At 40.2% G+C, this 25694-nt stretch overlaps 2 protein-coding genes across 7 annotated transcripts in view; one reads left to right on the top strand and one right to left on the bottom strand.

The window, feature by feature from the left end:
* Positions 1 to 16268, top strand: part of ANKRD40 (ankyrin repeat domain 40) — a 45887-nt gene extending 29619 nt beyond the window's left edge. The window contains exons 1-6 of one of the 5 annotated variants that reach the window (XM_084492264.1): positions 1155 to 1403; positions 3929 to 4077; positions 4954 to 5424; positions 6003 to 6184; positions 7465 to 7518; positions 15856 to 16268. In XM_084492264.1, coding sequence (XP_084348390.1) covers positions 1282 to 1403; positions 3929 to 4077; positions 4954 to 5424; positions 6003 to 6184; positions 7465 to 7518; positions 15856 to 15867 — 990 coding nt within the window. In that variant the 5' untranslated portion in view covers positions 1155 to 1281 and the 3' untranslated portion in view covers positions 15868 to 16268. Of the gene's footprint in view, positions 1 to 1154; positions 1404 to 3928; positions 4078 to 4953; positions 5425 to 6002; positions 6185 to 7464; positions 10030 to 15855 lie in introns of those variants that run through there. The other 4 variants (XM_084492263.1, XM_084492265.1, XM_084492262.1 and 1 more) reach the window with 4 other exon arrangements.
* The window catches only part of ABCC3 (ATP binding cassette subfamily C member 3), a 48323-nt gene continuing 33350 nt past the window's right edge, over positions 10722 to 25694 (bottom strand). The window contains exons 16-31 of one of the 2 annotated variants that reach the window (XM_084492246.1): positions 24479 to 24605; positions 23960 to 24136; positions 22962 to 23129; positions 21996 to 22179; positions 20940 to 21045; positions 20221 to 20374; positions 18717 to 18924; positions 17844 to 18154; positions 16896 to 17095; positions 16667 to 16793; positions 15815 to 15916; positions 14651 to 14797; positions 13504 to 13662; positions 12989 to 13155; positions 11782 to 11976; positions 10722 to 11146 (exon numbers count right to left, since the gene is read on the bottom strand). In XM_084492246.1, coding sequence (XP_084348372.1) covers positions 11038 to 11146; positions 11782 to 11976; positions 12989 to 13155; positions 13504 to 13662; positions 14651 to 14797; positions 15815 to 15916; positions 16667 to 16793; positions 16896 to 17095; positions 17844 to 18154; positions 18717 to 18924; positions 20221 to 20374; positions 20940 to 21045; positions 21996 to 22179; positions 22962 to 23129; positions 23960 to 24136; positions 24479 to 24605 — 2641 coding nt within the window. In that variant the 3' untranslated portion in view covers positions 10722 to 11037. Of the gene's footprint in view, positions 11147 to 11781; positions 11977 to 12988; positions 13156 to 13503; positions 13663 to 14650; positions 14798 to 15814; positions 15917 to 16666; positions 16794 to 16895; positions 17096 to 17843; positions 18155 to 18716; positions 18925 to 20220; positions 20375 to 20939; positions 21046 to 21995; positions 22180 to 22961; positions 23130 to 23959; positions 24137 to 24478; positions 24606 to 25694 lie in introns of those variants that run through there. The other variant, XR_014684601.1, reaches the window with a different exon arrangement.

The raw sequence follows: 25694 nt of genomic DNA on the forward strand, positions 1-25694 counted from the left end.
ATAATGTGAGAAAAATCTCAAATAATTTTCTTCAGACACAATCTTCTGTGAAGCTATTTTATTTGCAATTGCAATGGCGGGCATCCTGTCAATCAGGAGCACATTTTAGTAAACAAATCCTAACCTTTTATTCCCTATTACCCGATGCCTGATCACCTCCCCTGTTTCCTCATTGGCTAAGTACTACAGGTTCACAAGCTACTCAATGCTCCTTTATACCACATATGTATATTTTTTCTTTATTTTTTTCAACCCTTTAATTTCTCCTTTCTTATGTTTTGAGAACTTGTGATCTTTGTTCTACTGTTCTCACACTGCTCATCCTGTTTTTCTCAAGCTTCTACGTTATTTTGGAACAGTGAAGCCTTCTGCTGTCCACTTACCTACTTAGCATTTCTCCTTATTATGACTATACAACTACCTTGGAATACAGAAAATTAGTTCTCTACTGCAAAAACACAACTTTGTTTCTCACAATAACAACTTACTTCAACAGTTGGAAACACCTCACTAAATCAATGCAACACAACTGGTATGAATCCTATGTCTTAATATTCTCCAGCCTGGGCTTGTCGGACGGATGGGAGGTGGGTGTTTGCTTCAGAAAAAGGGAGCAGAATTGGGCTGTTTCTTTTGGGCTAGTTTCTTTTTATCACTCCAATTGCATTCAGACACCAAAGAGAGAGAGTAGCTACCAAATGGGGGTCCTCATGATTCCTGCAGGTGTCCCCGCATGGAGAAGTGGCCAGGGTTCTGGCTAGATGCCTGCCTGGAGCCTGGAGTTATTGTTTTGACTCTTTAGAATCGTGATTTATTATTATATATATATTTTTTAAATAGTTCTGCTGACTCCTGAAGCTTGCCTTAGGACAAATCAAGAGCAATCAGAAATGGCTTTTCAAAACGAATACTGTAAACAACAGGTAACCTTTCACATTGATTTACAGGTAGACTTTAGGGATTAAAGGATTCTCACAGACAAAGCGAACTCCCAAAAAAAAGGCCAACTTCACAATTTGGGAGCCCACAAGAGCAAAACGCCCAAGAGTTCGCGGCCCAGCAGGCAGGGCTGCGAGTAGGAACTAAAGCTCCAGGCCGGGGTTGTCACAGAGAATAGCGTCCCCCAGCAGAGTTTGGGGAGCGGGGCGGCTCGGGGCGCCCTAAAGCCGGCCGGGGGGGTCGACACCCCTCGCAGGGAGCCGGGGCCCGGCCGGGGGATGGCTCTCGGAGCTCGGGGGGGGCCGTAGCGGCCGGGGGGAAGCCGCCGAGGGGCCGGCCGCCATGGAGACGAAGGAGCTGCAGGAGCGGCTGCGCGAGGCGGCGGCGCTGGGGGACGCCGAGGAGGTGGGGAGGCTGCTGGGGCTCGGCGTGGACCCCAACTCCCAGAACGAAGTCAACGGCTGGTGAGGGGCGCGGGGGGCTGCGGGGACATCGCTGCTGCTCGGCGAGGGGCTGAGGGAAATGAAAATATCAGCCCCTCGCCGGGCGCTCCCCTGGGCGGGTGTTAGAAGAGAGGAAAGGGTCAGGGAGGTGTCGTTGTTAGCCAAGTGTCAGTAAGGAGGCTGTGGGTGCTGCAAACCCCAGGTGGAAGCCAGCTGCTTTTCACGCCTTGGTGCCTCTTCAGGTCATTGTTCTCCAGTTTTTTTTTGGAGAATGTAAGGCAACAGAGCAAAGTAGCCATCAGAAAGTAAACTTCAGCTTGCCAGGGAGCGTTGCCTTATAACAAGGCTTGTTTTATTAACTTCTAAACCAGATTTGAAGATAACTTTCCATTTTACGTGGGAAGTTGCTGGCTGTTTCAGTGACACACAAACTCTTCAGCTGACAACCCTAAACCCGAGACTTTCCTGCAATGTCCTGTCCCAACGCTTGTAGGTTTGGGACTGCATCCCAGACCCTTTGGCATAGGAAACAGGATGTGCTCAGGCATTTGCAGAAGCTGTTTTCCTGAAGTTAATTCAGGCTGTAGTTTCCCTGCTGCATTGTGATTGAACTTCTAATTAAAAAAAAAAAAAAAAAAAAAAAAAAAGGAAGGATAAAATTAAGAAAGCAGCTGGAGTTTTACAGGCGAAAGCCTGACCAGTAACTTTGAGAAATGTGGGACACCGACAGCTTTCAAAGTGTGAGGATTAAAACTGGAGCTTGTAAAAATCAGTGATTCCTAAGACTTTGAATCCGCGTGGTGTGTAGGATAAGCAGCTGCTTGTGGTCAAAATTAGTTTGTATCTAAAACCGTCACGTAGCAAAGAAATCTGACATAAGTATTTTTAAAAATAACGATCTGGTCATTTTTAACTGTGACAACAAATGGAAGTTTGCTGTTATTGAAGCCTTCTTGTTGAATTTAAGTTTTCCCAGTGAGCCTCTCAGTATGCCTGATGCAAAGAAGGTGCTGAGGCTGAGGGTAGGTATTACTCCTCTGTGTGAGACCGTATGAAATGCTCAGGGTGGATTCCAACACGAGGCTAGGGTTGTTGAGGCTTACGGACCTTCCAAACAAACTACACATGCACATGTTGTACATGTGCAAGGTCCCACACAAATCCTGGGGATTTAACATACAGAAACAGCTTATAATCCTCACTGGAGGGTCATCACGTGAGCAGTAAAAGCAAATATTGGCACATACTGTGCACTTTCTCCCACCACTTTGGTCCAAAGGAGTTTATGACTCAGCAGTGTGCCACTTCTGAATTTATGGAAACTATTCACACTTACGGAAATATTTGTGAGAGGTCCAGAAAGCACCACACAGCAAAACCACCCTAACCAGGTCTGAATTTCTTGAAGCTTGTCTCAGATGTTGTGGGAAGTTAGGAATGCTTTCTGCTAACAAAATTATTTTATCCCATTTTAAAACGGTACTTTCTATCTGAAATGCACAGCCCAACCATGGAGATGGAGTGTAGGATTCTATAATATTGTTAGCAGTGTCAGCTCTTTAAAAGAATTGGCAACACAGTTCCTAGGATCATCTGTGAAGAAAAAAATGTGTACACATATACTGACACTTATGACACTTCAATTAGACTTAATTCTACATAACAACACTTGCTGCAGTGACTAGTGCCATTACCTTTAATTCAAAGATACTTTCTGTCATCAAGGTGCATTAATTTTAGTAAGAAGAAATTGTAGAAATAAGCTTTTTGTTTTGGGTAAGTCAGGCTTAAATCAGAATACATAACAATGAACAGGGTTTTGCAAGTTATTTTGTCCTTTTGTGGTTTTGTCTAACTTGTACCCCTTCAATAGATCAGAGTCTTTATTTTCTCCCTTACATCCTTTTATACATGAAAACTTAAAAGAACAGAGTTTTATATACCAAGTTGGATGTTATTGGTCAAGACGCGACTGCAGTATATTGACTGTGTTTCTTTCATGAAGAAGAAAAAAAAATACTTGAAATTGACTTTCAATTAAAAGTTTTTTCCATTATAAGTATGTCATTTAGTTCTGCTGTATTTTATTTGATTCTTCAAACAAACAAGCACCTTGGAGAATGGTTATGTTCGTTTTTTCTAGAAGAGTTTCCTTCAACTAGAGCTAGAACATTAAAAGGTAAAAACTAGAGAAAGGTAATACATGACTAGAACCTAAGATAAGGAAAAATGGTAAGACTGTACGGCAGGTTATATTATAATGTGTAAGTCCACGAAGTCTATAGTACTATCGCTAAGGATGTCTTGAACTTTAAAAATACTGCTGTGGTAACTTGGTATCACAAGCATTAGAGCAAAGGAAAACTACATCAGCAGGTGTCACTGCAGGCTCCAAAACCAGTGCGAATTTGCAAGGGACATTGCTATTAAAACTGCTTTTATGTTAGACATGCATTAGATCTTGTTCTAATATGCAGCAAGAATGAGTGGAAATCATTCTGCTGTAATTTAGTATTTCAAACAGTGTTAACATCTTCCATGTGCAGGACTTGTTTGCACTGGGCATGCAAACGGAACCATGCTCCGGTGGTGGCTTACCTGCTGCACTCTGGTGCCGACAAGGAGATCCTCACCAAGAAAGGAGAAAGGCCAGTCCAATTAACGTCAAAGAGGGAAATTAGGAAGATGCTGGGAGGTAAATCTATTGCCTATGGGATACGTGCTCTTTAAAGATGATGGGAGGAGGCTGTGCAAAGCACTTATGTTCCAGTGTTATTTTGCATTGCCAAATATTGTGTTAAGTTTTCATAATAACTGTGGCTTGATCTCTAGGGTGTTTGCTTAGTGAGAAACCAAAGTTTAAGAAAGGATTACCAACAAATTCCATACCCAGCTAGCCAAGTCTTTTTCCTTTCATACTGAAAAACTGTAAAAGCTATTTTTTTGAAAAATGCCATGATTAAATCAGTCACAGATAGATGCAGATTCCAATTTTCAAAAGGAGAACAGGGGAAAATATCTCAAATTTGTATGCAACCCTTACAGCGTATGAGCAATAAGTATTTTTCCTGTTGTTCTATGGAGTTTAGACACTGTTCAATAAATTGAAAATTAGCAGCCTGAAGAAACAGCTCATTAAAGCATATTGCAAGAGCATTTTTGTTGCATTTTGTAACTGCTGGAGTGGAATAGGCTTTGCTGCAAGAACTGATAAGTAATTTGAAATATGGTTGATTAGCAACCTTTCTCTTCCACTTTGTATTCCTTTATCTTTGTTTTCATTATTGTCTCCCAGCTGTTGAATTGCTAATGTTTCAGTTCTCCCAGGACTGCGTGTTCTTTTCCCTTTATCCCCTGCCTTAATATCAAACATTATATTACCCTTTGTTTTTCATTGCCTTATACATTATGAAGATGATAGCATTATACCACTAGAGACCATGTAACAATGTGCTGGCTACAGATTAAAAATAAATAAAGGTTTAAAAAAAGGCAGTATTTAGAAGGAAATAGCACCCCCAGAATTATTTGTATTGGATTCTTGGATAATGTTGTTTTGTTTGTTTTACAGTGGAAGATGATGAACTCCCAGAGCTAAAAAACGATTCAGAACTGCCAATCATCCCTAATTATCTGGCTAACCCACCTTTCCCTTACATTTATAATACCATGAGTAACAATATTCCAGATCCCTCTGTGAATGGGAGTATCTCGTGTGCAGAATTGCAAGATCCTGACTCTTCTCCCTTACCTGAGACATGCACACAGGCATCAGTACAGCAGGAGAATGCTGCTCCTGAGGCAGCAGGCAGTAAGGGAGCTGCACCATCTTTGCCCGGAGGCTGTGCCGTACCACAATGCTCAAATCCTGCCGTGCAGAACGGCCCCGTTTACCAGACACCTCCATCTTGGAGCAGAAGTCCTCCTTCGCCAGTTGGATCAAAACAGCCTGGACCTCAGCTAGGGAACGGCTCCTGCACGGGGCCTGTTCCAACGTTTCAGCCGGTTTTCTTCACAGGAGCTTTTCCACTTAATATGCAAGGTAACAGTAAAAGCCTTTCTTCTCACCTTTTTCTTAGAAATTTTCTCACCTCGGACAGTGAAAATGGACTAGTCAGCGTTACATGTACTCACAGTACTTCTAGAGGCTTTCAAGTTCTTGCGCATTAGGCATCCAGAAAACATTTGAAGGGAATTTAAGAGGCAGATATGTTGTTTTTGCTGGAACTGTTATTAAAATATTGATGAAAACATTTGCTGTTTGTCTCAAATGCTATGAAAGCCTACAGAAAGTAGGGTAATCTACCTCTCTAAATGACATACCCTTCAAATAAAGAATGCATGTAACCAGTCAGCTGGAGAGAATCTCAGCTGGCTCAATCTGCAGAAAGACCTGAGTATTGAGGTGATCTATCATTTCTGTGGGTAAATATTGCCCGCCCAAGCAGGGATATTGTCCAGTAGTTTGCTTTCTGGGGATTCTTGTATTATTACAAATGATTAAAAAAAAAAAAAAACAAAAAAACACCATGGCTAATAGAATGTAGAAATACTTAGTACATTTTTTTTTTCAATTCTTTTACACATCTGCCTATGAATGTACCTTTTTATTTTGAATAGAACTGGTGCTTAAAGTTAGAATACAAAATCCTAGTCTTAAAGAAAATGACTTCATTGAAATTGAACTGGACAGACAAGAACTGACCTATAAGGAACTGCTCCGAGTGAGTTGCCGTGAGCTGGGTGTTAACCCTGAACATGTACAGAAGATCAGAAAATTACCAAATACAATGCTAAGAAAGGTAAGAACTCTTAATTTTGAATGCAGTAACTTATAAAAAAGATTTTTAGGTTACCATCAAAAGTAGTAGTTCATTTATCACCTGCATTATGCACGTGTTACAAAAAGTTGACTAGTTTGTAGCAATGCTCACTGTCTTAGAGACTAAAACACTGAAGAGGAGGAGTTAGGTGGTTAGTTGTGTCTGTTAGTGTGTGTTTCACCAATGACCCATGCACTCAAACAGCACTGTAGTGTTTTTATAGTGTTCTAGATTCCTTCAGACTTCCTAATGGTCTGGCCAAAGTTCCGTAACAGTCAACTGCAATGTTTGCAGAAGGTATGCGTGAAACAGTCACCAATTTTTATTATTACTATTTATATTCTAAGTGTTTCATGATTGGTCACTTTGAACTGGGCAACTAAAAACTCCCTTCAACTTTCAGCACTTAGTAGTGGTTCACCTCTCTTTCACTCTCAAATGCCTCTACAGCATTGTTAGCTTCAGTCGTGGAGCTAATCTGATCAGTACTGGATTAATAGACTTCAGTGTACTGCATCTTCACCGAGTACAAGATGACTTACTATTTATTAGTCAAAAAATGGAAAAGGAAGAAAAAGACTTAAGCAATTCTATCATTTGGCAACTTAGGTTGTTGTTGAAGGGAGTACCTCCAGCTCTTGTTACTTCAGACTGCCTTGGTAGGATTGCAGGACACTTACTGATCCTTGTGCTGACACAAATTTGATTCTACTGAATGCTGTCTAGCAGCAGAGTACTGCTGCAGAGGCGATCAGAGCTCGAGCTGTACTGGGGGAGGGTGTCTTCCGTTGGTCTCTAAAGACGCTGCTGAAGCCAGCTCAAGGATGGTGTTGGTGGGCTGCTCTAGAGGAAGCTGTGTGCAGGTCTGCAGGTCCTTCTTGAGTGGATGCAAGAAATCAATTCATAACCTTCTAAGAATTACCAAAAGGGGGAAGAATGGGGGCTGAGGTGGAGTTCAGCAGCATATACTCAAGGAATATAGCATGCAGTAGATCTTAGAAGCACAATTCCATTTATCACTTGCACTCCCTGTCACAGTGTTGCACTCCTTCTAAAACCAGACTTAGGCAAGTAACTGAATCGGATCCCAGAACAAATACAAGATGCAGCAGGATGTCTGCTTTCCAGTTTACTGTAAAGAACTGTCATATTTAGGGATAAATACATACTTTGTTTTAGTGTAAGCCTACTATTTAATTTACTTCTGCTAAATTGAACATACAGTTTATCACCTAACAACTGACTGTATTTATTTAAAGGACAAAGATGTTGCAAGGCTACAGGATTTCCAAGAACTGGAGCTTGTTCTAACAGTAAGCGACAAAAACTTCCTTTTCAGAGTCCCAACACTTTCTGAACGGAGTGGTTATAACAAGAAGGCATCAGAACTGACATACTAATTGTTTAAAGAATAAAACAAAATATTTGTATCTCTCATTTTAAAATAATATTTGAAATACAGTATCTATAAGGGCTAATGATGTGAAAAAAATCTATTTTGTTAACCTTGAAATAAACTAAAGATGTTATGCACAGTTACAGCCTCTAGTTAATCTAAGAGTAATTAGTCTGATATGAAAGTAGGTTATGCAAATTATGCAAAGGAAGTATTGGTAACAATACCTGTTAATGCAACACTTTTCCTTACAAAAAAAAAAAAAAAAAGATAATCTTGAAATACTGTAGAGGTAGCAGCTCTCAGGGAAAGGCTTACCTTAAACTGTTCTAATAATTTGCTATAAAATAGCAGAGGTACTCATGCTAAAAAACCTGCCACGAAACCCATTTAATATTTGTACTGAGTCCGTTACCATTAACGCTCACTTTCTAAATCATTTATTTTTAGTCAGATCATATTTAGAAGGAAAAAACCAGGAGGGTTTAAATCTGTGTAAGAAGCACAAAACTATGTCTAGTTTAAATACTATTAAGTGACTTATTACCTGTGATTTCTTAATACCTGTTTACACCTTTCCCTATTTCTCAGGTTGAAACAAAAAGTGACCGTGATTATCCAAATCATAAATGTGCTCTCAACCAAAATCATAGATCCATTTTATTGTTGTCTGTCAATATATGGTATTGACATGTGCAATTTAAAATACTATTTTTGTTACTGTATTGAAAATACATTTCTCCAATGCTGCTTTTATGTTCCCCTTTGGAAGCACAAGAATTGTAATTTTATTGACTTCTTACACCTACATTCCTGAGAAAAATCATGTATTGAAACTTTAAAAGTTGCCTGTGTAAGAAGAAACTAATGAAATGCCCAGGGTTTTCTGAGCTAATATTAAAGTCTTGATGTTCCTATGCAATGTGCTATTTTTTTTTTTTAATGACTTGTGTTTACCCATATTGCTTACTGAAAAAAACACTATTCTTGTTCCATAAAATTCAAAATCAGACTGCTGTGATATGAAATTCTGATATAAATAAATTGAAAAGTATTTAAAACAGCGAGCTGGATTTTATCTAACTTTTTAGGATTTTAATATTTACTCAGTCATCTGCATTTGAGGTAGAGTTGTATTCTGATAGCATAACTGTGAAGTATGTACTATGAATTAGATAAAAAAACTAAAGTACTCGATATAAACAGGCAGACAGATCATACCAAACTGAATTTCCCACAGCTTGTCTTCTCCCCTCTTCCATCCCTGCCCCTCCAGTTTCTTTGGAAACTACAGCACCAAAGGACTTTGTTTTTGTGTTGTCTGATAGAGTTTACAGCTCAAATTAGCTGTACATTGCACATGGACCTGTGAAATGGGTCTTACAGCAGTAGCCTGCAGAGAAGGGACCCACCCAAACTAGCTGGAGGAAGTGCTGAGATGAAAACCCTCTAAACTCTTACCACTCTTCTCACAGAAGATGACTCCCTCTGACTGGCGTTAGGTGTCCTCCACAGCCTTTTCTCCTTTCTCGGAGACAGGGACAGGAACAGAAGTCGCTCTTCCCCGGCAGTCAGAGCTGTCGCCGGTATTACAGCTAAGACAATAGGAACTGGTACCCAGGTTTGCCCACGCTCTCTCATCCAGTGAATAGTCCTCTGGGCGCTGGGAAGCAGCTTCAGCAGGAGTGAGTGAGCACACAAGGGGGAGCCCTCTCCCTATCTGCTGTGTAGGCAGATGCCCAGCGCTCACCTGAAAGCACAGAGCCGTGCAAACACCCAAATTTCCTGCATCAATTACCTAGATTGAAGCTCGGTCTCCTAAGGACAATATCAAAACATTCTGTCACCACAAAATAGCCTCTTGTGAAGGCATTAGAGGTCAAATGTGGTCTGAGTCATCAGCAATATTGATTTCTTATACTAAAATGCTGGTGGTATATTACCTTCTGTATAATGGAATAATAAAATTCTTGTTCCTCATGTCATGCCTTGTCTTTTGCGTTGTCCCTGGCACACAGAACAGCCGTGGTTTATGCACCGGCTCTCTAAATGCCAGCTAAATCCATAAAGGTACCGAGCTGTTGTGGATTAACTAGTTAAAAGTAATGGAGAACAGCTCAGCTGTTAGGCTGATTGCCTTCATTGTTACACTAATAATCTTGTGCAGATGCTGATAGATAACTATGCATTCAGAAGAATATTTTTATACATTATGCAGTTTATACACAGAAGATACTATTAACACTCCTAACTTAATCTGATAAGTGTATAACCATTACATTACTGTATATGATATATAATTCATTACTTTGTGCATTGCTATGTGAAATGTTAATTTCAAATGAATGCTTGGCTGCAGATTTCTTGTTTCAGTTTAAGAAGTATCGTTTGTAACAATTAATAAATGATTATTTTTTGTCTTCTCAAAGTTTTTTTTTTTGGAACTTTACTTATAGAAAAACATAACTTCTTCTTGCCAGGTAGTTTTCCATAGTGTTTCCTACACCACCTAGGAAGTGAACAACTAAAGCAAAGGATATTCTATCAGATTCTAGAAGCACATATTGCCTAAACACAATACTCCCCATAATTTGAGGAGGTTTCTCTATCAACAATAAGGTAGATACTTCTGTATAACAAATAACATTATTTCAGGTGATAAGAGTTGAAAGAGTGAAATAATATCTACACAGAATGCATGTTCAGCTTAAGCTGAGGCTTACTCATGGCAACTTCACACAGGAGAGGTAGAACAAAATGGCAATACTTGTGTGCTTATCATGTCCCTGCAGGCTGGGCTCTAATAACCTGGCAGAAATTGCATAATTATTTACATTAAGCCATATCTGTAGCTTTAGTTTTAAATACAAATTATTCATAACCCTTAAGTTGAAGAAGAATTTTATAATCCTCAAGTTTCACTAGGTAGGGATATCAAAGGTCCTGGGATAAATCACAGACTTGAAGCTGACGTGTTCATCTCTATTCTCCTGCAATGAGCAGCTTGGAACCACTCAGAAACTAAACGTTCCTTCACTGTTTGTTCAAGCTGAGCCACTGGGCCTGTCTTTCCACTTCAAAACCAATGAACCCTTATACATAAGACACAAAACAGGTGTATTTTGTACCATGAATATAATTTACTAATTATAAACCAGAATACAGTACATATTGCCTTGTGATACATACATTTCCTTGGCAGAGTGCTTGGCATTCTTTGGGAAAGAAGCATATAATAAAATATTTTATAGAAAATATTTAAAAATATAAAATTCACTTTCTGGTCCTTATAATTGTAAAATACTTTGTTAATATATCACAAGTCCACTACAAAAACTTTTGTAAATTACAGTACATTCACAAGTCACTTTTGTGGCAAGTCAGTTACAAAAAAAAAAAAATTAACCAAAAAAACCCTCAACAAGGGGTCATCTTCTCATGCTAGTCCAGCATCTTTAGCCATACTGTAGAAAATACCCTTTGATGCTATAAGGTTTGCAGGTGTATCAAATTCAGCTATGGTTCCGTTGTCTAAAACGAGAATCCTGTGCAAAACAAAAGGTGGCAGTAAAAGATATGTCAGAATTCCTCACAGGAAATGTGATACCCATTTCTATCATAAAGCAAATACTGCTCTAATCTTTCTCTTGACTATTTTGCTCAATTACTTTCACACACTGAAGCACAACAGATGATAGACATTCTCCCTGAACTGCTGTTTGACTTCAAAAAGTACAGCGCAATCACCATCTCCCAGAAAAAAAACTAAATATGGTTCCATTGGTAGCTTTGTAAAACATAGTACTGCAAAGCCATGGAGAGGCTTTGGGGAACGACTTGAAAAAGATCATTAAGTATAGTAATAGAGTTTGAAATAATTAATACAACAAGTGAAAAGGTTACAGCAGCTGCTGGTTAAAAAACGGATCCCTACATTTGCTGATAGTGCCATTCATGCAACTGGGTAGTATCTCTTGCACAGCTTTGGTTAATGAATTAGAACTTATGCCAACAGTAGCAAAATAAAGCCCAGATATCCTAGGATTATATGGCTTAAACATCGTTGCTTATGTACTATCTGACAAGAGCACCAGCGTGACTATCTGGAAACAAATCAGACCCTGCTTCACATACCCAGCACACTGGCAAGCCCCAACACATGCACCATTAAGTGTTTTACCTCGTGTAATCCATAATTGTGTTCAGCCTGTGTGCTATTGTCAGCACCGTGCAGTCTTCAAACTGAGTCCTAATTGTCATCTGGATAAGATCATCTGTCTCCAGATCGATAGCTGCCGTTGCTTCATCTAGGATCAGGATTCTCGTCTTGCGAAGTAGCGCCCTTGCGAGACAGACGAGCTGCCTTTGGCCAACACTGCAAACAGAGACAAGGCTTTCACAGAGGCCCCACTGCTCCTTTGCTCTCCATTGTTCAAAAATCTCTTGTTCTGGAGCAGATTACTCATCAGATAAAGTTACCGAACAAGAAAAAAAAAAATATTTAGCTAACAGCCCAGCCTGTCAGCCCTCAAGGAAATAAATACACGCAGCATTACTCAGCTACTTTCAGCATGTGTTTGTTCACTGACTTTTTTATCTAGCTAACCCAGTACTTAGAGAGCCACCAAATGTCCCCTTTCAGTCATTACATCAAAAGTCAGGGAAATTAATAATTATAATGCTTCTGTCTGAGTTTTCAGAAACACGCACAGGTGAAACAACACTGCACATACACAAACTTAAAAAAAAAAAAAAGTTGTGAGGCTGCAAGTCCTTTCTACCATCAAAGAAAATAACTAGGCAGCCCACCATACCCCCCTACAGCTCCCCAGACACTGCCTTCAAGTGTGTCTGTGGGACAAGGAACGAGCTGAATGTCCATCACACACAACCTGGTTACACTGTGGTCTCAGAAGTCAATACAGCATGTCCAAGCATTATGTTTTATCATACAATTCACATCTTTCTTTGTGGATCTCCCAAAATAATAACAGCAAACAGCCATTGCTGAAGTGTCAGTATAGGCAGAGGACTCTTACTCGGCACAACAGTTACATGTTACGGCAGCATTTCCCTTCCTACCAAACCATGGATAAGGGATTGCCTATTGATAACACCCTGACATCCTGCAATTTCTTTCTATACTGATAAGACAAGATTTTGGTTTGGGAGAAATTCTTCCCAGTAGCAAAAGAGAATCAGATAATTCCTGGAAGAGGCAGAAGAGCAATAACATGTTTGAGCCTTACTGGTTTTCTTGGGACAGGAATTGGTGGCCAAGTACTTTAGGACACAACAAATTACAGTGTAAACTTGTGCTCAAGCGTTACTCACTGTTAGAGCTGAATGAAAGCTTAGTGTAAATTTCTAATCCAAACATTCCTTACCTAAGATTTTCTCCACCTTCTGAGCATTCGTATTCCAACATGGATGGCTGACTGCTGACAAACCTCTTCAAATGAGACAGTTCAAGAGCTTTCCATATTTCTTCATCTGAATACTTATTAAATGGATCCAGGTTCATCCTCAGTGTTCCAGAAAATAGAACAGGATCCTGGATAGAAAACAAGCTTCCATTAGGCAAGTGCTTTAGCTGTTTTAAGTACAGATATTAATATACAAGTTATTAAGTGTCTATTACATTGAAGGTGGGCCACCTTCCAGTCCTATCCACTATGAAAATACATCACATTATACACAGACTCTAAAGATATTTTACTCTAAACTCTGTTTTATCACCCACCATCAGCTTGTAAGTTGGCAGGACAGGACCACATGAGGAAATACAATGACTTGTTTGCGTGAACCCATTTTTTGAATGCAACAAAGCATTTTCCTCTGTGGTTTAACTACTATTTGTGGTTTGATAACCTTCCTTTATTGTGATGCACAGAAGGTGTACCTGAGGAATAATTGTTAGCCTTGATCGAAGGTCATGGAGGCCGATCTCTGAAATTCTCACACCATCAATTTTAATTTCCCCTTTTGCAGCTTCCAGGATCCTAAAGAGACAGAGTGTCATGGAGGACTTCCCTGCTCCAGTTCTGCCAACAATCCCAATCTACAACAAATTGGAGGATTAACAGCAATGCATATAGTTAAAAACAAAATACTACTACCACCACCAAAACAAAATGCCAAGGTTTCTCTCAGAGGTTTTATACAAGATAGGAATCTAAAAAAAAGAATGCAACAACCCTTCTCTAGAAAACTGTGTCATACATTACAATGTATGTGTCGTCATTCCCATAATTATGTATAAAGGCCTACAATCATCCTACATGAGTTTGGGCAATTAGCTGGAGTACCCATGTTAGGGATTACTTACGTTAGCATAACAGACAAGGAGAAAAATTAGATTTTTAGATGACAATTCAGATTTTATCATAAGCACATATATCAGAACTCCAGAAGGCAATTGTCATTCTATCTGCTTAGTATAAGGATAAAAATGTACTACAAGGTGGTCCTGCTTGAGCAGAGGGTTGAACCAGATGACATCCAGAGATCCTTTCCAACCTCAAACATTCTGTGATAATGCCCTCTCCTATTAATAGCCTATTGACTGGAGGACTTTCCCATGCTAGTTGTTCTGTCAACAGCACACAAAGCCCAGTACTTTCAATGGAAGCATGAAGAGAATCTCCCAGAACAAAGACAATTTCCCGATTAAGAAAGCAAAGACTGTCATTTCCTTCCATGCCAAAAATTTCACAGGCAAAGCCAGATTGTGGAAAAAGCTGGAATTCCTTCTCCCATCTACATCTCCTCAGAAAAGCATTTTTGTCACTGAAATTCTGTCACTTGCAATCACTGGTGCCTCCTACGCGGTAACGCGACGCCAGCCTAACTTTTAAAGTCCAGAAAGACCCACGCAGTCGGTTCTATTGCTTCCTGCCTGGAGGATGCTGCCACAGTCATTACTGCTGGACATCTTATGTAGTCTGCACTACTGAGGCAGCTGTTCACGTAGCCCCTGTCCTTTATCCGTGGTTGTCACTGGAGGCCCAGAGCAAAGTTACAACAGAGACATGGAGCTGGTTACTCACCTTCTCTCCACCGTGCACTTGGAGGTTTAGATCCTTCAGCACTAGGTCCAGGCCCTTCCTGTACCTCACTGAATAATTCACAAATTCCAGCTCGCCCTTGGATGGCCAGTCTTCTGGGGGACTCTTATCCTCAATTATCCAGGGAGCCTGAAGAACACAGAAATTAGAAACACCTCATACAGGTTAAAAAAATTAATAATTCAAACTCAGACACAAACATTAGCATTTATGGGTTACTAGAAATACATGTATAACTGATCATTGAATTTCTAGTTACAAATTAAAAATAGTTTCTTAAGCATCCACCCATTTTGGCCATTGTTGTGAAATAAATATAAAAAATATATCTGAGCATATGAAGTCAAATCCTGACCTGATATAAGTTAACATTTTTTTTTCCATTAACATCAACAGAACACTATCTGTTCCATGCCAGCTCAAGCTCTGGCTTATAATACACATCTTACATCTTGTCTACCTTCTTTTTTTTTTTTCTTAAAGATCAAATATTTTATCTCCAGAAACTTGCACTGCAGCTCTCCTCAGAGTCTCCATTTCCTAATTCTTAGTCTCCCATATACACAGGGATAACAAAACCCACCATGTCCACAGAGCAGCAGATTTCCCAGCATAGCTCCATCTGCTACCTTTAAAAGTATTTGGTAACAAAAGAAAATGATCGGATGATTTTTCTGGATTAGGCAGTGCAGTGTTCCTGGAGATGTTCTTCTCTCAAGGGAGAGGAGGTCTGATTAAGCTGATTAAATATAAATACTTTTGAAAACATGTGCATAGACTGATAATTGTAGTGCAGCTGTGCTCAGAGGCAGGATCACAGCACCATCTACGCAGGTAGGACGACACATCAAACACTTCAAACCCAATGGGAGCAATATTCTGATAGTGAAAATCATATCTGTTATGCTATAGCCACTCACACTAGCAGAAAATGAGATGCTAAGCACAGACTGCATGATAGCAGCAATAATTCAGAGCTGTGGTAGCATAAATTACAGTTCAGAGTGTGACATTTGTTCAGGCTAAATGGTAATACTCTCAGTGGAGGCATTCTCTGTCAAGAGTCTGAAGAAAGACCAGGTAAACATTGCGTGTTAAAATTTTGCCATGCTTCTTAGTGAACGTGCTGGACTCTAAGTAGCTGACCTCTGTTTCTGTTTCTGAATACTCTTTTATTCTTTCAACAGCCACAATGTTAGTTTCAAGATCGGAAGTCATTCGGACCATCCAATTCAGAGACAAGGTCACCTGGAGAAGACAAGGAACAAAATATTGCCCACAGAGGAACAACAGCAGATTTAACAACAAAAGTGGATGCTGTTGTTAAGACATGGATTCACACTGATATTACAAATGGAGTAATTACCTTTGCATCGACATTAATACAGATACTGGAACAAGAAGTCCACAGATAACCAGGTATTCATGTGAAGAAGCATGTGTTTGAAGAGTGCTTTAGTAATTGCCCCCCCCAAAAGTTGGTGTCAACTCATTCCCCAAAGTCATGTGTCTCACTTGAAAACTGCTAACAGCAGTCCTGCACGCTCATTGTATCTAAAAAGCTTCTGACAAGAGCGAGACCATTAAATCTGCTGAACTGCTCATAGGTTGGGTGAGTACAGTTTATCTTGCTATTTATGAATCCTGTTGATCTCCCTGTGATTACCCAAACATACAGATGTTCTATGTAGCAGGCAAAACATGGGACACCTTAAGCCCATGCTGCTTAAATGAGCTGTTGTTGGCAGGTGCACCTGACGTTCTTGGGCTGCTTGCACGCTGCCACTAGAGATACTGGGGTGCAGCACACTCTCAGTGCTCCCAAAGTGCCCTAAACTCCTACTGCATGTGGACTTACTGATGGCCTGTCAGCATTAAGTGTAAATCTCTACTGTTTCCAGATATTCCACAATTCTTTTTTATCATTTTCTTATTAACTCCAACTTAGACAAGTACTTCATTACTGCTAATTTATCAACAGAGTGCTATAACACGTACCTGTAATGCATAAGATACTGAAAGTCCTACCAAGCCAGCATTCAGACTGTTTTTACCAATCACAGCAAAAAGGGCAGCAAAAAGGACAATACAGTTCCCCACAAACTCAACTCGAATACCCAGCCACCTGGTCAAAAGGCAGACATAAGAAGAACGGTAAATGCTTGCTTGGACCTGTTGTGCAAACACAAAGAACTAAGCAGAAACAAGAAGTTATATTCCTCTATACCTGTTTGATACAATGCCAGGATAGTAACTCTTCTGATTTTCATCCACCTTCAGATCGCTGATGTCTACAAAGGATTTCTGTCTCCTGTAGGCTCTGATGACGCTGGCTCCTGATATTGTTTCTGAGAAGTGTGAGTAGATGGGAGATCTGCTCACAGACTCCAGACGCTTCAGCTGACGGGAGGTAGCTACATAGAATCGCTGCCATTTTTTGGAGAAAGTTGAAGGGTACATGAAATACTTACTCTTTTAATTATCAGCTAAATGATTATTAGGTTAGGGGATTATTAGGTTAAGGATTTAAAAGAGATTTTTAATGATGCACTTAAACCCTTAAAAGTATTCCCTATAATTATGAAGTATTTCAAGTCAAGTTATCTTTGTTTCATTCCAAAATAGAGTTTTGGATGACTGCCATTTCTATATACTGTAAGATGAATTTATCTATGTCACTTTACTTTTAGGTAACATAGCCTAACAAAATGAATGCATTTGTAGGAGCCTCATTTTCCACGAAAATGACCATGAATTTGTACCTCCATTATCAGGTCTCTATTTACATACTAACATATGCTTCATTTTTGCTCAGAAGTCAATAAAATTGATTCTATTTTCAGCATTTAACTCCTCTCCACCTTAACAACTTGTCAGTATGTCAAATACATGCACAGTTCAATATATTAAAATGCACTGCAGTTCTATCTCTAACAGTAGGCTTGCTTGTTATTACTTAAAAGCAAAAAAAGTTATGCCATTTTATGACAATGTCCCACAGGAGACACCTCCTTTATTGAGAGAAGTAAATAATGTTTTGCCTACATAAACATAGTTACTTCAGATACTGCAATTTTACCCTAGATTTTTCTTAAAAATAAATAAATTAAAAAATAATAATAATAATAATGCAGTAATAGCCCTTACAATGGTAGTGAGATATTTTTCTAGTTACCTGAACAAAGAAGTACAGAATTGCAAGTGGAACTATAACCACGGCAAAGAGCGGAGTACTTGCTATAATCACAATCATTGTCGATAAAGAGGTGAAAAATGTTCCAAGGAACATCAAGATGGTCGGTGGGATGACTTCATCAATGACATAGATGTCCTTTGAAAAGCGGTTGATGATTCGGCCGGTTGGAGTGGTGTCATAGAAGGACTGGGGTGTGTGAAGTTTGTTCTCCAGCAGAGCCGTGTGAAGCGTCCGGGCTGCATTAATGCCTCCCATCGCCAGGGTGAAAGAGGAGACGAACACTATGAGGCCTTCCAAGTGAAGAGATGTGTTAACCAGCGAGCATGATGTACTTGATTTGTAGCTCTTTGACTCTCAAGCAGCTTCTGTTGTGCTAGAAGCCTCTTTGCGTTATTACATATTCCAAGTCCACCTCCCTCTTACCATGCACATCAGCACCGTGGCATTGTGGTCACTGCTGCCTTACAGACACGAATATGCCCCATGGATTTCACCGTGCTGTCCACAGAAGACAGATGCATAACCATCTTCCCTCTGCAAGCCTCCATGAAGACCTAATGCTACAACTTCACCCCAACCTCTGTCTTTTCTGCACCTGAGTTTTCACAGTCTCACTCCAACTTTTCTCTCCCAGACTTCCATGTCACCCATGGAAACCCCTCCAAAGGCTTCACAGCACAATCACAAGGGGGGGACCGAGCTCAGACTTTCTGGTTCTAGGTTTCTTTACTTCCCTTGCTTAGGATAAGATATTGCTGGCAATTTTGGGCCACCAGCAACTAGTACAATGGCTTTCCCATCTAATTCCTCTTTGATAAGTACTAAGACATCATGATTTTTATCTGGTCTTACCTTGCAAGAGGCCCAAGGCAGCATAGACTCCAATTCGCATGGATGTGTTGTGCTGAGTCCCGTTTATCACTGGCTCGTTGGTCCAGTCACTGAGCCACACATTGGCCCCAATCGAAGCAGCATTTTGACAGCAGTATAGGAAGCATATAGCTAAAGAGATGACAGGGCTGACAGCCTTCACGTATTGCCAGAACACTGTTAGCTTTACCTGCAAAAAATCACACCAAAGCTGGTTTGTACAACTTACTGACTCAGAAGTACAGACAGAAAAAAGAATCCTTCAGCAGAGAAACTGCTGAGTTCAAAACTGCCCAAAATCTAACAGACTGCAGAGGGTCTCCATGTCAGGGGGGTAACTTCCTAAACAAGTCAGAAACTTATCTGAAATATTCTTTTCCTCCATTTTGATGAACTGTATTAGTTTTGTGGGGTTTTATTTTTTAAGACTGCCAGACAGGGCTGGGAAGAGGTTGATCAAATAGCTGCAAAGGATGGGTAACAAGAACAGCAACCAAGACTTTCAGGCAAAAGCAACTTGTCAGGCATATCCAGCTCAGGACTACTTAAAGGGCCTATTCAGGTCCTATTTTAGGCCTCCATTCAGGTGTCTTCACAATAAGTTTTAAGGTAATGCAAAAAAAAAAAAAAAAGAAAAAAAAAGCAGATAGGCAAAAAGACAGAGACTCAGGACACAACAATCTCTAAAAAAGGCATAAGGAAAAACAATTTAGAGAACAAGTGTTGCTGATTAGGGACTTTAACAGCTAAAATAATCCACAGAAACAGTCAAATGTCTGTGCTACGAAGCACGTACATCAGACAGTAAACAGGACATGCCGAGTGGTAGGACACCTTCTGAAGTGGCAGGAAGGGGTTTTCTTTGACAAGATCACCCTGTTCCTTTTTCATCCACTCCTTCCTGTCCCTGGATTTTATGTCTTTATTCCTATCTTCTCTTTTTCCCTTTTCCTCTCTTTTTTCTCTATTCCTGTTTTACTCGCTGGCCCTGCTCGCGGAGAGTGCAGCCCATTTTGTACCCATGAGCATAAACTGCTCTTAAGGATGGTGTGGCAGGTATCGTTTAGACAGAACAGATCCACTGGCATGCAGCTGGCTCGTAGAACCCACTGCTGCAGGTCATCAAATACCCAGTGCTGCAGCTGGACTTGCACAGCAGCCAAACAGTTTAAAGACCAACAGTGCTGAAAGCTCTGCAACGCAAAGACAGAGCTGACAGAGTGCAGTGCTATGCAGTATCAGGTGACTGTGGCAGGAGCTGGAAAGAAAAGAATCCCTTCCTAACTACACAGCCTTTGCCAGGTGCAGAACTCCCTGCCAAAAGCCCAAATTTGAAGGATCAGTGGCCACCAGATTAATTCCTAAAACGTGCTGTCATAATTTATACGATGCATTTAACAGAACTGGATCAAATGTAAAAGTAAAAAAGATATTTTTTCAAGCAGGAAAAAATGAAGAAAAAGGAAGGGGGAAAATCACACTATACCGTTCCCGTTTCAGTGGTTTCTGCCTGAATAAGCTTCTCGTTAGGATTTTTTCTTGGCAGAGGAGGCTCAGCTGGCTTCTTTTCACAGACTCTCCGTTTCGTTGACATTTTGTTGGGACATTCTCCTCCCTCAGAAGATATTACACTAAGTTGCCTAGTCAAAACAATAGAGTCATTAGGAGAAAGAGGGCATATTGTGGCTGTGCTAAAGCAAGAATGGGATGCAGCAGACTGGACTTCATCCCAGCTCTTTTGCTCTGTTCCCATGCCAGCCTCACTTGCAGATATGGGTGTATGTAGGATCCTCATGCATGTACAGTGATGTTCAGTAATGCCAGAACTATAGCTCCTAACAAAGGCTGTATCAAGGGCTGGACACTTTGATACAGGGCATTAGAGTCCTCATTGCAAAACAGGCTTTTCAAAGCTAACCCCCGAGTTTCTGTTTTCACATCAACAGTAACTGGAGAGTGTTCCAAGGGTATGGTTATTAAAAAGTTGCTTTAAGAAGTTGGTTCAATTTGGATTAAAAAGAAGATTGCAGGAACAGGTGTTTGATCTTTGCGTGTTCTTTCACATTTACTTTCAAAAGGACTCTAAAACAATTTATTTCTAAAAGGAAACGAAGTCGCAGACTGAGAGACAGTATTTGATTAACATCTTTCAGATGTGTTTTACCCCAGATACAGATTACAAACACAAGAGGACTTCATGTTTACCTAAGGAACTGTTTGCGGGCCTCGTTCGTCACAGGTTCGTTATCTGCCAGATCGGTGTGGATGCTGAGGGTGTCTTCAGCTAGCAGGACCTCTTCCTCTTCCACCACTGCAAGACAAGATTGCATCTCAGAGTTTCTGCTGAGTAAAACAGAAAGCAGAGAAACAAGTGGCCAGGCAAAGCAAGGGTAACGAAAATCAATAGCATAGCAGGAAAATCACAGTACATAATCCCATCATTAATCACCCCCAATGGCAGTAGTCACATCCTTTCGGTGCATCACTTTACTAAATTGCAGAGGTCTTGTGAGGCAGATTGGTGACCAAATGCATTTACATCTCATTGCCTTAGTGCATCCAAAATGCTAAGTGATAGTGTTATAGTTAGTTCTAGCTAAATTTACATATAGAACATGCTCTAGGCATGATCTTGGGATGGGGTCTCATGTCAGGACCTACTGAAAGCCTCTGCTATTGCTAAAAGATGCCATGCATGTTCCTTTCTGCATGTCTGCCTAGAGCACAGTGCTGCAATCAAAGAGTGTGAGAACACTGCCACACAAAGGAAACATTTACCAAAATGCTTTAATCTTGCAATATTTCATCAGCATAAAAACAACCTTAAAGGTAACCCAAGATTAAAATATCATTTAACTTGTGTGAAAAAAAAAACACACACCACACAACATGAAAACAAAGGAAAAATACCAAATTCTGTGTAGCCCTTGTAATAGCAGACCCCAGTTTGTTCTTTCCTATTCCATTTTCCTGATGAGCTCAACCTTGTCAATTGTAAAAGAAATTCTCAACTTTAAAATAATTTCAAACACAAGAATCATTTTTTCTAGGACAAACCAAATGAAATTGTTGAACTAAATTTATTTGGGAAAACATTTATCAATAAAACAGAACTGGCCAAAGACAGCATTTCTTATAGAAGTGCAGAAAGGAAAGACAAAAGCCAGGATGTCAAGAAGGAGCAGTGGACAGTATACAGAGAAAGTACCTGTCATCTGGTTGACACAGAAAGACATATTTTAAGAAAAAGCAGTACTGTACTTGTTAGTTCATCCTCTTCGATGCCTTCATCAAGTGCATAATTTCGAAGGAATTCTGCAAAAGCCTTGTTTTGTTTCAGAAGGTCTTGGTAAGATCCCATTTCAGAGATTTTGCCATCTACCAGGACAATTATATGGTCTACCTGAGGCAGGAAACCAATGCCATGGGTCACCAAAATACGGGTCTGGATAGGGAAAAAGAGGAAAAAAAACAAAACAAAACACACATCTCTAAGTTGTCGTTGAGATTAAATGCTGCAGTGCATTAATGCTACCCAACAAGTCAAATAATACTGCATTTTTGAGACAGGGAGTGAATTATCATCTTAAGGTGAAATGCCAAGAGAAATACACTGCCCTTGTTAGTCAAATTAGCTTCGAAAAATCTACATGAACTTACTATGCTTCCTACTACATGCTGATATAACCACAAAGGGAAGTAAAACAACTGAGTCATCACTCCCCTCTTTCCCACGTGCTAAGTTTCTTTGCCCTCTTTCCCTTTTAAGCACTGAGACAGTCTGAGAAGATTGTAACAGGAGTAGAAGGGGAAGCAGAGAGGCTGTAATTTGGCTGCATACTGCCAAAGATTTCTGTAAAATTAGTAAGCTGTTGCAACTTCCTCACTGTGCCACCTCTGAGTAACAAGCAATACTAAGCTGACAACCTCTACAAGTTCCTACAAATGTCTTGATTTTGGACATTTCAAATAGTTGGGTTTTTAAAAAGACAGAACAGGTTTTTGCCTCTACATGTTCTGACTAGATCCCATCACTTTTGCACATACCTAAATAGCAGCTCACCACAGAATCTGTGCTGTGGAGAAAAGGTGTCTGCACTGCCAATTAAACACAGAAATTCAGGAATGATTCAGCACTAAAGCCTCGGTGGTGAAACAACTTTCCCGTTACCCATTAGTGTTTCAGAGCTTATGTGCATTTGTAAGAGAATCTAAATGTCAGCTTACTTTTCCTTTAAGTACCCCATCTGGACCAATAACTTTGTCAAAGATGTGCTTTGCAACATGCGAGTCCACAGCAGAAAGAGGGTCATCTAACAGGTAAATGTCCGAGTTACTGAACACTGCACGAGCAAGGCTCACTCGCTGCCTCTGGCCACCAGAGAGGTTGATGCCCTGAAGGGAAGGAGAGAGCAAAATATATCACACCACTCAGTTCAAACAACAGCTATGACTTTTTATGGCTCATACACCACCAGACACATGGATGCTAAATGAAACACGAGATGCTGAAGAGAATAACGCACTCAGAGCCAGGGAAAAGAACAGAACGCCTCTAAATCTGTTCGCTGCCAAACTTCCACTCACCCAGCAATCTGCAGACAGAATAAGCCTCTCACTTAATAAGCTCCTAAAGGGAGCTGTTAAAACTCAAAACAATGAAAAGGAAGACTGTCAACAAGGACATAAAATGAAAACACTCAAAGCAGGGCTGCAGCACCTGGAATGTCTTCCACGTCTCTTATCTTACATACAAATCCATCTATCCACCCAACTTCATGAAATCCATCTCAGATTTAGTGGTCTATGAAAGAAAGCTTTGTTGGCAATCACTGACGTAAAAGTTTCTTGTTAAAATGAGACGTTAAGGGATGATCATATTACTTCTTTTACTTGAAGCACACCATATGTTTCCTCCCTTTTTATCCATATGGGAATAGGAAGGACCTCAAGTATTCTGGCCAGATGCACGCTTACAGTTGGACTACAAATGGAAATGCTCTGATCCACCAGGGCTCGGTGTGCAATTATGTGATGCAGTACAAACACTCAAAGTTGGGAACACGTTTAAGTCCAACTAACTCCCAGAGAACTGCCTGCATGTTTCAGCACTGATTGTAATAGGGATGCTGTCGTAAAGATCAAACCAGGTGCTGACTTTACAGTGTTCTCTTTAGCTTGACAGAAGAGGAATCATCAAGCAGGTCTGACTTGAAGAAAATTACCTTCTCTCCTATCTCAGTCTGATCTCCTCCTGGCAGCACTTCCAGGTCAGTTTTTAAAGCACAGGCCTCCAGGACATTTTGGTATTTTTGTTCATTAGGAGCTTGGCCAAACAAAATATTATCTTTCAGTGTGGCATTCTGGATCCAGGCTTGTTGAGGCACATAAGCGACAGAACCCTAGAACAAGATAGGAGAAAGGCAACTCCAGTTTATTATAAGCATCAATTCAAGCTTACAACTCTGATTAAGATCTTCAGCACACATATATAGATCCTGTTTGATACATAACCAAACTGTACATATGTGTACTAATTGCTGATCTACAGTTGATGGAATCAAGAAAGTCATTTCATGTAAAACACAAGTAAACAGATGTGGACAAAACCCAAATAAACACACAGACAAGCTGACATAGGAGCAAACAATGTCTTCTCCAGCCTGATGTGCACTGCAAGCAACGGTAGGCATAAGAACCACATGTCTGTACCACTGTTAAATGGCATTAGAAACAATACCAACCTTCACAGCCACTTCTCCTTCCAGCTTTTCCATTTCACCCAGGAGCGCAGACACCAGAGAAGATTTCCCACAGCCAACATGGCCAACAACAGCAACCAAAGCACCACTGGGGACCAACAGATTTATACTGTGGAGGAAACAGGCTGGAAATTAATTAAATATTAGTTTACTAAAGACATTAGAGGTCTTTAAATGGCCTGAAATATACAGTGACAAATCAGCCTGACAGGGTATAGTAAGCATAGCTTGGTCACAGGTTTTCTCCTCCCTTTCTCATCTACAGTCAACTGTAAGCAGAACTGCAGGAGTAAACGGAAACCTAACATTAATCTGTTTTGTTGGTTGTAAATCAGTGGGATTGGTAACAAGCCTTCTAAGACCCTTTGCTGTGTCACATCAGTCCATCAGCAAATCAAACAGGGCTAATAAGCCTTTTGAAAGCAATCTTCCAGAAATCTTTTGGGTTTGATTTTAAAAACCAGGAGCAACTGTGCTGAAGCAGTGAGTGAATACATCACACCTAAAAATGTCCTAACCATTTTACTAAAATATTCCCAGTGCTAATAAACAGGGTTCACAATTACAAAAGACAAATTAATCTTTCCCAGTAAAAAAAAAATCCTTTACTGTTTTCCCCATGATGTCCTAAAAGGTACTGCTTTAGGTCCCAGTTCTGAAGGTGATGTGGAAATGACTGATGGACACAGTCTCTTCGCCTTCAGTGTCTTTCACTAATGAAATCGACCAGAACTTCTGTTTGCAAAGATCGTGATGCAGAACTAAGGCTTTAATGCTTTTGCAGATTCTTCCCCAGGAGGTAGTTGATATTTTGCACACAGCAAGAATGCTTTGTTTGTTTGTTTTTAAAAACATGAAAGCAAGAAATTTCAAAAGCAATGTGGTTTTTTGTTGTTTTGTTTTTGTTTTTCCTTCTTCCCATTATTCTTTCCCTCTGGCTGAGGTTTGCCTTACTGCTATTTTTAGGAAGTCACCAATTAATTTTTAGGCCCAGGTAGCTAGCAATTTGTGCTGGAGATGCATGGTTCTTTCTGATACAAAACCCAGAACACTGAAGTCAGCCTGACTGTAGATTTGGTTGCCTGAACCAAAGCAGCTCCTTTGAGCTCTAAGCCTCTTGCTGGCAGGTTATCCATGAACAGCCTGTTAATGTAATAAACTCAGCACAGCATCACGAGCTGCTCAGACTAAGAAGTCT

Source organism: Aythya ferina (assembly GCF_964211825.1).
Source record: "Aythya ferina genome assembly, chromosome: 18".
In the NCBI taxonomy this organism is placed as follows: domain Eukaryota; kingdom Metazoa; phylum Chordata; class Aves; order Anseriformes; family Anatidae; genus Aythya; species Aythya ferina.